At 48.3% G+C, this 12,097-nt stretch overlaps 1 protein-coding gene across 1 annotated transcript in view; it reads right to left on the reverse strand.

Annotated features, from left to right (window-relative positions):
* The window catches only part of WNT9A (Wnt family member 9A), a 55,177-nt gene that overhangs the window by 12,239 nt on the left and 30,841 nt on the right, over positions 1-12,097 (reverse strand). The window contains exons 2-3 of the mRNA XM_033067152.2: positions 7,116-7,375; positions 311-573 (exon numbers count right to left, since the gene is read on the reverse strand). Coding sequence (XP_032923043.1) covers positions 311-573; positions 7,116-7,375 — 523 coding nt within the window. The remainder of the gene's footprint in view (positions 1-310; positions 574-7,115; positions 7,376-12,097) is intronic.

Raw genomic sequence — 12,097 nt, forward strand, 5'->3', positions numbered from 1 at the left:
TCCTCTGTGTCCTACCTCATGTGAGCCTGAGGAATCTGTCTTTCCATCCCTTAGTGGTGGGAAATCCTCCCCTCCCAGTGGGAAACCAGCAATCTTTGTCTCCACCTCAGAATTCCCAGACCTGGCCAGTCCCACTTCTCTCTCCAATTGTTTTGCACAGCGAAAACCAGGGCATAATCCCACATCTCAGGCTTCTCCCCTCCAGAAGGAGGATCACTCCAACACCCCTATTCCACACCCAAAACCAGCATTATCCCCCAAAAAACCCCACACCGTGCAACCACCCCGCCCCGCGGCGCCTCCAACGCACCTTCATGCCCACCAGGTTGTTGTGGAAATCCACCCTGGCTCGCAGGTCCTTGTTGGGCTTCCTCCCCAGGAACTCCTTGACGAATTTGTTGCTGTACTTGAGGTTGTCCCCGCAGCCTCCCCACTGCCAGGCCTCCCTGTTCTCCAGGTCGGGCGCCTCGTCGCAGGTGCAGCGCTCCATGCGCCCCGCGCTGCACGCCTTGGCCATGGCGTGGGTCAGCCCCGCCGAGGAGATGGCGTACAGGAAGGCTGTCTCCTTAAAACCTGCAGGGACACCAGCAGCACGCTCTAATTGCAGCAGGGAGAGAGGGAAAACAGCCAGGAAATGGAGGTAAAACTGACAGGGAGAGGAGTGTGAGCTGTGTTGGAGAATGGCGGGGTGATAGGGGAGGGAGCAGAGTGGGCATCTGGGGGCACCTCCCTGCTCCAGCAGGGCCATCCCAGAGCACAGGGCTCAGGAATATCCCCAGGGACTCCACATCAGGCTCAGGATGACATCCAGGTTGCTCTGGAATATCCCCAGGGACTCCACACCAGGTTCAGAATTACATCCAGATCATTCTCGAATGTCCCCAGAGACTCCACACCAAGCTCAGGATGGTGTCCAGACTGCCCTGGAATATCTCAGAGACTCCACACCAAGCTCAGGATGGCATCCAGACTGCTCTGGAATATCCCCAATGAGGGAGATTCCACACCAAACTCAGGATGGCATCCAGACTGCTCTGGAATATCCCCAATGAGGGAGATTCCACACCAAACTCAGGATGGCATCCAGACCATTGTGGAATATCCCCAGGGACTCCACACCAGGCTCAGGATGGCATCTAGACCATTCTGGAATATCCAGAGGCTCCACACCAGGCTCAGGATGGCATCTAGACCATTCTGGAATATCCAGAGGCTCCACACCAGGCTCAGGATGGCATCCAGATCATTCTGGAATATCCCCAATGAGGGAGATTCCACACCAGGCTCAGGATTACATCCAGGCTGCTCTGGAATATCTCAGAGACCCCACACCAGGCTCAGGATGGCATCCAGATCATTCTGGAATATCCCCAATGAGTGAGATTCCACACCAAGCTCAGGATGGCATCCAGGCTGCTCTGGAATATCCCCAGAGACTCCACACCAGGCTCAGGATGGCATCCAGACCATTCTGGAATATCCCCAGAGACTCCACACCAGGCTCAGTCACTGCCCAGGAATGAAGCTGTTCCTCAAGTTCAGGAAGAATTTCCTGGGCATCAGTTCCTGCCTGCTCCTCCTGTGGCACTTCTGGGCACCACTGGAAGAGCCTGGTCTGTGCTCCTGACACCCCCAAGCTCTGCTTGCTCACTGATGGTGAGGAGGGCATGGGGAGGGTGAGGAATGATGGACAGAGGTGGCACAAGCCAGGATCCAGGAATGCAAAGGGAATCTGGCCAGCTCAGTGGCTGTCACTCTGTGTCACTCAGTCCCTGCCTGAAAATGGAAAGAGTTGAGCAGGAGTTGCCTCATCACTGGAAGTGTCCAGGATTAGGATGGACAGGGCTTGGAACAACATGGAATGAGTCCCTGCCCATGGCAGGGGTGAAACTGGAAGAGCTTTAAGGTCCCCTCCAAACCCAAGCATTGTTTGACTCCATGAAGAGCTGGACAGGACATGGAGGTTCCACTGCTGCTACCAAGGGGACACCAAAGAGAGGAACCCAGCACAGACTTCCAGCCCTCCTCATTCTTCCTTTTCCTCCTGAATCACATCTCAGGGTCCCTCTCCAGAATTGTTGACAGAAGACACCTGAAGGGTTGGCAGCAGGAGATGTGTCACCCAATGCACCTCACTCAAAAAAAAACCAGTTCACACCTCAAACCTTCCATGCACAGCCTTTCTTCACACCTCCACACCCACCTGCAGGGATGTGACAGCATCCACTCCCCCCACAGGCCAGTGCCACCCAGAGGGACCTACGGTTCCAATCCAAATTATAAAAGCCAGAAATAAAAAGCAAACATGGCAGTATTTATAGCTGCCCATTCTCCAGCTATGGAAGCCGTAAACGACTGCATATTTGAGATGCAATTCCAGAACAGCTTTGGATGGGACTCAAGAAATCCCCCACTCAAAAATAACACAAGTGGATGGTGACAGTAGTGGATATAGCTGCGAGCTGGTGTGTCAACCAAGGACATGCAGAGACACTGCCAGGTCATTTTTGGAACTGTTCCTTGGGAGGTTCATGACAGTCCAAGCAAACTCATGTGGCCGTTCCCAGAGCCTGCCTCCCCAAAACACTCCCAGGAGGAAGAGGACTGATGAAAATCCAGCCCAGGAGACTGAGGTTTGGTTCTCCCCAGGGTTCTGTGGTTCTGCTTCCTCCCAGACTGTGGTAGGAATTATCCAATCATTCTACTGCTCACCTGGAAAAGGAGAACAGGAACCTTTTCCTCACTAGAAACAGCATTAAAATAAAAAAGGTTCAACTCTGCACTCACTGAGGACACTGCAAAGGGAGGTGAGAGATAAAATAACAGATTTTGTTCTCTCCCTGAAGTCAGACCACATTCTCTGACAGCCCAGAAACACCTTCAGCATTGCAAATACTTCACTGGAAGTGGTGAGAGAATTCTTAATTCACTCAACAAAAACTCATGGGTCTCCAGATCACTCCTCTGGGTAAAAAATGCCTTCTAACCATCTCTCATCCTTTGTAAACTATTTTTTTCTAGGTGGTCAGACTGCCCACATGCCTGTCACTACCCAAGACAGATGTTCCCAAGCCTCTGTGCTCCTGGACTGGAGAATTCTTGCCACAGCTACACAGAATGAAGAGGCACCAGTGTGAAACACAGAATCCTCAATGGCATGGGGTGTGCCAGCCCTGCCCTGGAGCTCTGAGACTGCAACCATGGCTCGGTTTGGGTTGGAAGGGACCCTGAGATCCATGCAGGGCTGCCCCAGGATCCCTTCCACTGTTCCAGATTGCTCCAAGCCCCATCCAAGTTGGCCTTGCACCCTTAACTCACACCCACCAGCCTTCACTGAGCCCAGATCTCCACCCTGCTGGAGATTTCACCGCTGAATTCGGAGTGGTTGTGGAACCACAGCAAGTCAGCACTGTGTGACCACAACACATCCCAGAGCTGACACAAAGCCAGGAGGAGCAGCTCATCTGCCAGGTTCTCCCTTCCCACCAGCTCTGTCTGCTCCCCATCACTGCAAGCTTCCCAAATTCCCTGTGCCCATCAGCACGGGGATCATCTCACCCCCGGGCAGCTCCCAACCAGCTCCAAGTGACATTTGGCTCTGGCCAGATTTTAAAGCCATCTCCACCACGCACTATTTGATTGCACCAAGATATTTTGTAACAAGATAATGAGCTTTAAATCAATGCAGGCATTCTAAGCCCCAGTGCATTGACAGTCTGCCGGGCCCTGGCTATCCAGTTTCAGCCATTTCCAAAATTGTGCACGAGTATCCAAAGAGGATAACGAGTCCCTTAAACAATCCTCTGTTATTTTAAGAAACGGGGCTGCATCAGCCCAAGTTGCAAACCAGCAGCCAGAGCTGCTCTGGTGACCTAAGTGTAAAAGCAGAGGGAGAAAATTTAAGTGAGAACAGTTAAATTTCTAAATGAAATAAGTAGTTTTTTTCCCCTTTTTCCATTCTCCCTGCAAAGTTCTGGAGGAGATGAAAAAGCCCTCAGCGATGAATTTGGAAAGCTGTGCCCTGGTGGGTGATGCATGTGAGCCTTTGCCCTGGGCCACCCCTTGCTGCAATGCTGAACCAGGAACCAGCAGCTCCTGGAGAGGAGGAGAAAGATTTACAGGGCACTGTGTTACTGCTGGGGAACAGCACCTGAAGGATTTACAGCCCTGGGGCAGGGCAGAGATGCTGCAGGGATATAAACCAAGCACAATGAGACAGCAGAGCCCCCAGAGCTCTCATTTATTACAGACTCCCTGACATGGGGGGGTCTCCGTGGGGTTTTAACTCTGGCCAGGGGACAGGGATGTCTGAAGGAACGAGCTGTGGCCTCCAGGTGTCAGCATGAGAAAGTGCTTGGCTTCCCCAAGGCACCACTAATCCAGGGACTCCTCTGGCATGCAGGGATATTTTTAAACGTCTTGCAGCTCTGGCCGGACCTCCTGGGTTTCATAAGGACTTTCCTTGTTTCCACCAGTCAGTGACAGTGCATTAGTTAAGCCCTGGTGCTTCTGAATTACTCCTCCTCATTAATTAGCCCTGCAAACCTCTGCTCTTATCTTTAAAGGCTTCACAGCCTGGCTTTTCCAGGTCCAGGCTCATTGCTGGGTGTGGGACTTTGTGGAAGTCACTAAAGCCCTGGGGACCCTCACATGCTGTCTGTAAAATGGTGCTGCAGCCTGGAAATAAGAACTGGATTTTACTGGGAGGGTGGAAGGAAGGAACTGGGCTATATATGGTAGTACAAAGAAAAGAAATAAAATATAGAATAATAAAAAAAAAATAGAATATAATGTTCTGCAATACTCCTGACTTCTGGGCATCTCCACCTGAGCTGCTGGGAGGAGGTGTGGGAATTACCCACTGCTCACATCCATAACATTTACAGGTTTTGCCCTGTACTATGACAGGGTTCTCCTTGCTCCCTTCTAAAAGGGCAGCACAGAACAGTCTGGTTTGCCTTATTTCCTTTTAAAAAAAGGCATTTTCTCAACTTCTTTTCCTGACAGACTGACATAACAAATAGGAAAAATAAATTGGAAATAAACAAATAAAATAATAAAGAAAGAGGGGACAGCTTTGAGAGCTTCCCAACCCTCTGCTCCAGCAGCAGCTTGATTTCCAGCAGAAATGGGCACAAACTGCAGCTCCTGGCTGCAGAGAGCTGCACAAACACCTCCAGCCTCCAAGGAGAGCAGGCAGAGCAGTGGGAAGCAGGGGTGAGCCCATGAATTACCCCCATTAGCACATTCCCTGCCTGCCCTGCACTGCAGGATGAGCTCCAGCCTTCCACAGAAATCTCTGTGGAGCTGGGGACAACGAGCACCAGCAAAGGATGGCCCAGAGTGACCAGCAGGGCAAGGGAAGAGTGCAGGTTTGGAACCCTGAGAGTTTTGAATTTTCTGTGCTGTCAGGCACTGATACCCAAAAGAACCACTGATCTTGTCCTGAGACTTTGGAGAAAGCTTCCAAAATTGAATGACAAAACTAGAATCACTGGTGTGCAGTTTGAATAGAAGTGTGTAATATCACATGGTGAAGAGTTTGGAATTTGGGGTTTTAGAATATGGTAATAGGTATGGGAAAAAATAGAAGTTTTAGGGGGTTTTTTCTTCCTTCTTGTCCTTCTTGGGTATAGGCAGTACTTTTAATTGAACAGAAAATACTGCACTGATGGTTACAGGTGTTTGGTCATTGGGTCAAAAGTAAAAATAATGTAGGTGTTAGCTTTTAATTAAATTGTTTGGCTTTAAAAGTCCTTGTAACAAGAGAGATCCATCACCATTTCTTCATTTTTAGCTTGTTAACTAAAAGTGCCATAGCGCTCACTGTACTATAAATAAAAAGTAATAAACAGCTAAGTCCAAACACGAAATTCCATCTCTTGTGCTTTAATCCCAACTCTGACTAAAAAAAAAGAAAAAAAAAAAAGAAGATAAAACCTTGAAAAGGTGGTATTTGCACCACTTAATTAGTGGCCTGCCTGCAGTTTCTTCTGTCTTCATTTAGAGTCAGGATTAAAATATGAAGGAGACAAATTTCTCGTGTTCTGGCTTGGTTGTTTATTAAATCTTATCTAAAGTACAGAGAGTTCTGCAACACTTCTAGCCACCAGCTAAAAGTGAGCAAAATGGAGATGAATCAAACTGGTTACAAGGTCTCTTAAAGCTGAACAATCCAATAGAGCATTAACACCTATATTATTTATATTTTTGACCCAATAACCAAATTCCCATGACACTGAGTGACCAACCAGAAACCACTGCCTGAAATGAAGAAGGAAGAACACAGAAAGGAAACAACACTCAAAATCCTCCATCTTGTCCCACACCTATTAATATACTATAAAAACCTCTAATTCCAAACCCTTCACCATGTGAAATCACACACTTAAAGATCTTTGAGTTCCAACTCCCCCTGCCATGGGCAGAGACACTTTGCATTAGAACAGGTTCCTTAACAAGCCATTGAACCTTGAGCATGTCCACTTCTGTTCTAACCACACACCCGTGACTTTAACTCCATCACTCAAATCTGGAAGCCTTCTCCAAGGCCTCAGGTCAAAAGCAGGGTGAGAGGAATGTCAGATTTGTCTTTACCAACAAGCTGTGGGTCTGCTGGTAGATAAAATCAGCATGGAGAGATCAATGGAAGGGATGGATCCCACTGATGGATGAATGGGGAAAGATATTTGCCTTTACAAACAAAGGTTTGCTGAGAAATGAAATTGGATATTGAAAGACGAAAGAAGCAATGGGGAAAACCATGAATTTGATAAGAATTAAAAATTAAAAGGGAGGGTTGTACATCAGAGGGGAATCTTAGGGGTCAGGTGTTCTGGGAAGTCTGTGCCTCTCAAGTACCTCAGTCCAAGGGGGAAATGTGGATGGGAAATTGGGATAAAAGGGAGGCAGAGTCCTCAAAAAATTTGATAAATCGAGGGGAATACCCCATGGCCTCTCCCTTTATTCAAATAAAGCAAAAACAACTCCTCTGTCTCCTTTTTACACATAAACCTCCAGTGTCAGCGGATTAATTTTCCCGACAAGAGCGGGATTCAGCCCCAAAATTTCTGAGTCCCAACCAAACCTAAGAGCCAGGGCAGCCCCAGACCGACCTCTCTTGAGCAGGCTGGCGCGGTAGCGGCCCTCGAGGGTGCAGTTCCAGCGCTCGAAGCGGAACTGGTACTGGCACTCCAGGGCGCTCATGCTGATGGCCTCCAGCAGCGTCTCGGCCACGCCGGGGTCGCGCCGGCACATCCGCCGCTGCTTCTTCTCCAGCTTCAGCCGGTCACACACCTTGTAGTGCGCCTTGGCCGCCGCCTCCTCCATCTCCGACGTCAAGGGGAGGATGGTCAGGGGCTCGTTCCCCGTCAGCCTGCGGAGAAACACGGGGGAAGCGCGGTGAGGGGAGGAAGGAGAAAATTACCGCGAGGAATTCTCGCCGCGAGCGGGTGCGCCAGCCATGGAAGGGTCCAAGGCCAGGCTGGATGCTGAGGAAACTGATCTGGTGATTCCCAGCTAGCGGATGGATCCCCAGCTTGGCTGTCCTGGTTTTAGTTCTAAAGAAACACCAATTAATGTGGTTTGGGTTCACCAATTTGAATCTCCTCGGCATGGGTAGTTGGTAGAGTCACCATCCCTGGGTATGTTTAAAAAAAGCCTGGATATGTTTTAAAAAAGCCTGGATATGTTTTTAAAAAGCCTGGATGAATTTTAAAAAAGCCTAGATATATTAAAAAAAAATCCTGGATGTGGCACTGGGTGCCATGGTCCAGTTGAGGTGTTAGGGATGGGTTGGACTCGATGGTCTTGAAGGTCTCTTCCAACCCTGTGAATTCTGTGAAATTTTCCTGCTGTGATAGGATTAGGAGGAAGGCAAAACAGGCTTAACTTTAAATGGTGTGAAGAGAAACTTTATTACTAGAAATTATAAGGAAAAAAAACCAATAAAAAAGCTCAGAATAAAACTTTAGACAACTCTTTCTCCTCACACACACTTCTTTTCTTTCACACTGAAAATGCACAGAAAACAACTCAGTCAGTTTACCATCTTTAAAATACTTTTCACCAATTCATTTCTCTCCGAGGAAATATTTCCCCAAACCAGCTGGGGGAGGGACTGCTTGGATCTGTTTCCTAGAGGGACCCCATTCAGAGGTTTTCTCCCAAATTTGCCCTAAACCAGGACAATGGTCTTTAAGGTCCTTCCAACCCAAACCTGGGACTCTGTGAAATGCAGTCTGTGGTAGGAATGGGGTCAGTGGTGGGATCAGGATCTCCTGGCTGAGCATCCCTGTGGACTTGATTTCACAGTAAGGATACTCACAGTGTGTGTGCACGGAAATATTTGGATTTATGCTCCCTACCAGCTCTCACAGAGCTTGTTTGGGCATAAACCCTTGGCCACCTCCACCACAGGACTGTGTTTAAAACCGAAAGTGGAAAGAAATCATTCCAGGTGCCTTGCTGCATGAACTTGGGCAACTGACAAAAACACACGAGCACCACTGTCCTGGGCATAAACAAAAAAAATACATTTTAGCACATCAAGCAGAGCCAGAACCCAGCTTGGGAAGGGACAGAGGATGATTTGTCCCATCAAAGCGCAAGAGACACCCCAAGAAAGCACAGAAAGCCACCCTGCCCTCAGCAGAGAGATACTGACAGAAAACCCAGCAAGCCACAGCCCGAGCTTGGAGAGCACGATACACTTTCCAGGAGATGCTGCCAAAAGCTTTTACAACACAGAACAAGCTCAAAACCTAAAAAAAACCCATAACCCAAAGAAATCTGTGTCCCTTTGCCTTGTCCCCTCCCTCCCCTGCCTTCTCCCAGCACACGGTGACTCCAGAGTGGGCAACAAAAGATGCCAGCAGGCTGTTGCTGGTGTCAAGTGAGGAGCTGCTGGCAAAGGAGCAGGCTGGCAGCAGCCCCAGGGAGCAGAGAGGCTGCAGGAACATCTGCTGGGCTCAGGAGACTCTGCTGGCCAGGCTGCTGAACCCCACTGTGCTGGCCCTGCCAGGTGCCAGCCCACACACTCAGTGTCAGTCTCCATCCCAGCACCTGGAGACACAATTCCCCAGCCAGAAGGGAAGAATGGCTGAAATCCAGAACTGGGAACGCTGCTGGGATGTGGCAGTCCTGCACTGGGGAGCACTGGGGGCTCGGACATCTCCAGTGCTGCAGGAGCACTGGTGTCTGGGGTTACAATACAGAGTGTGATAAAAGGAATCTGTTCTATCACCATCTGTTGAGGGTGGGGCAGTGATCCTGATCTCCATGGGAGATATTCTGCTAATGGGCCATCCATTGAAACCAGGCAGGGCATTGTTCTTTATCTTTTCACAGCCCATCCTTCCTCCAGCCAGTCATTTTCTGCTCATGGCCATTGAGTCCCACTGTGGCACTGATAAAATTACTGCATCCCATTGGGAGTTGCTCCAGCCAGGGGGAAGAGCCCAACATTTCTTACCAAGATAAAAACAGAGGTTTGGGACACTAAGGGAGCCCCTTTCTCCACTGGACTCCAGAGGAAAACCGGATTTCTCCACATCACCACTGGAGCTCCGGAGGGAAACTGCACCTTGTACAGGAGCACTGCTCCAGCTGAGCCACATCTGTCACTGCAGGAGGATGCAGCCACCATGGGATGGGACTGCTGCCAACACCCTGCCTGACGGGTGTCAGGTTGTACTCTGACTGTGTCAGGGTTTGGGGTTTGTTCTTTGTAGTGCTGTATTTCTATTTTAATTTCCCTAGTAAAGAACTGTTATTCCTAATTCCCATATCTTTGCCTGAGAGCCCCTTGATTTCAAAATTATAATAATTTGGAGGGAGGGGGTTTGCATTCTCCATTTCAAAGAGAAGCTCCTGCCTTTCTCAGCAGACACCTGTCCTCCAAACCAGGACAAGGTGGCACTTCCCAGAGCATGGCATCACTACCAGAGCACAGGGAGAGCTGCCCCAGCTGCCATGGAACCTCCCTAATCCCATAAAACCCCTTTATGCAACCCTGGCTGAGCCAGGTCCTGTAAGGCAACGGTGGCACTCAGCTCCTCACAAAGGCCAAGCTGTTCTTCACGAGGAAATGTTTCAGGGGGTGTGTGAGGGTGGTTTTTTTGGTTTTTTTTTTGTTTTTTACATACCCTAGCCATGGCTGTTATGGTTAAACTGCCAGCCAGAACCCTGTGATCGTGGTTTTTTTGCTCCAGGAAGGGGCTGAGTGGGAGATGGAGTGGACACCTCCAAGTGGAAAAATGTTGAAACTGGATGATCTTTAAGGTTCCTCCTAACCCAAGCAGTTTTAAGCTAGATTCCAAGATTCCAAAGATTGTGTGTGCGTCCACCAGGAACCTGGAGAGAGAGCAAACATCTCACTGCACACAGCCCAGGAAGCTTTACCTCTCTGCAAATTAACTCCAGCCTCTCTGAGAGCAACATCAACCTCCAGAGTCAAGAGCCTGTTGGCAGAATTCAGCATTTTGAATTTCTGCACTTTGATGAACCTCGTGGGTCCCTTCCAGCTCAGGATATTCTGTGTTTTTTTGACCTAATCTTGCCCAATTTCTGCTCTGAGTGCAGCAGCCAAACCTCAGGAAGGACCAGAGGAACTTTTGCAGCACCACTTGTGCTATTCCCATCCCAGTTCCACCAGTCTGAGGCCAGGAAATCAGAAGGTTTATCACGAATTGATGCAAAAAGCAAGACCCATCTGGTTTGCACGCACTCTGTTGTTGTCACTCTCCTTCCTTGCTTGTGAACTTTATCTCTAACATGGCTAATTACATTTTTTTCCTGGAGTTCAATCACCCAAGGGTTTGGGAGCCATCCCAAGCAGACACAGGCCAGCTTTTATCTGTGACATCATGGAATTCCTGCCCTTCCAAGAGGCAATTCAAGACAGATCCTGCTTCCCACTCATCTCAGGGCTCAAGAGTTTTTCTGGCCTCATCAGCTCACACTTGCATCAGTGCCCCTGGATTTTCCCTGGTCTGAGTGGGGACTTTCCTGACAAGGATTGGAGCAGATTTTTACACAGACCTGTGGGTGCAGCCTCATTTCTGAGGTGCTGCAGAGCCCCTGCAGGTGGGACCCAAGGTGATCTGTTTGCTATTCCCATCTGGAATGACTGCTGAAATATTGCATTCCCATCCCACTGCCTCCTGTGCTAGGAAATTTCTCTTTGGTCCATCTGTACAATGACTGAATTAATTCTGGTTCCACTTTCCATGTGAATTTTTTCCTCTGGAATTGCCACACTTTCAGCCCTTTTTTTTTTTTTCCTTTTTCTTTTTTTTTTTTCCTTTTTCTTTTTTTCTTTTTTTTTCCTTTTTCTTTTTTCTTTTTTTTTTTCCTTTTTTTTTTTCCACCACTTTTCCTTTAATAATTAAAAAATTGACAACTTGAGCACAGATCTTCACTACAACACCTAAATTAGTGATTGCACAGCTCAAGGAGTCTGAGTGCTGCTGGACACCAGGCCTGTATTATTTTATTTTGCACCCAATAACCTCCAGCTGCTCTCTCTCCCTCATCATCACATTCCCACACCGTGAATATTTCCTAAATTGATTTATCGCACTCCTCCTCCCACAAAGGCTATTGAATATTTGAAGTATAAAAACCCAAAAGTCCAACAAAAAAATCTGAATTTCAGGTTGATTATGAAGATTTGATATTTGGAAGAAGAGCTGGACACTGAAGGCTCAACCACCTCATTCTGCACCATCTTGGGTTTTACTGTGTTTGGGATTTTAAGTGTTTACAGCTTTAAGTGCCCACATGAACTAAACTCTAAAATATCCCAGATTACATAAAAATAAAGCCATGGATTCTTCAAACCTCAGGCTCCCAAAATGAAATCTCAACAAGTGCTCATAAAGATTGTTCTGTCAGAATTCTCCACTTCTACCCCAACCCTTTCCCAGTGCAATTTTCCCAGTGATCCCTGCCAGGATGCTGTGACTTTGTGAGGCTCAAGGAAGGTGAGAAAAGAAAAAAGTGTTTTTTTCCAGCCTGAGGGAATCCAAACCATCCTGAAATCAAACCCAGCTTTGCTAAAACTCATCTTTGCACGTCCCAGAGCTCCCCTGGGCTC

Source organism: Catharus ustulatus, chromosome 1, assembly GCF_009819885.2.
Source record: "Catharus ustulatus isolate bCatUst1 chromosome 1, bCatUst1.pri.v2, whole genome shotgun sequence".
In the NCBI taxonomy this organism is placed as follows: Eukaryota; Metazoa; Chordata; class Aves; order Passeriformes; family Turdidae; genus Catharus; species Catharus ustulatus.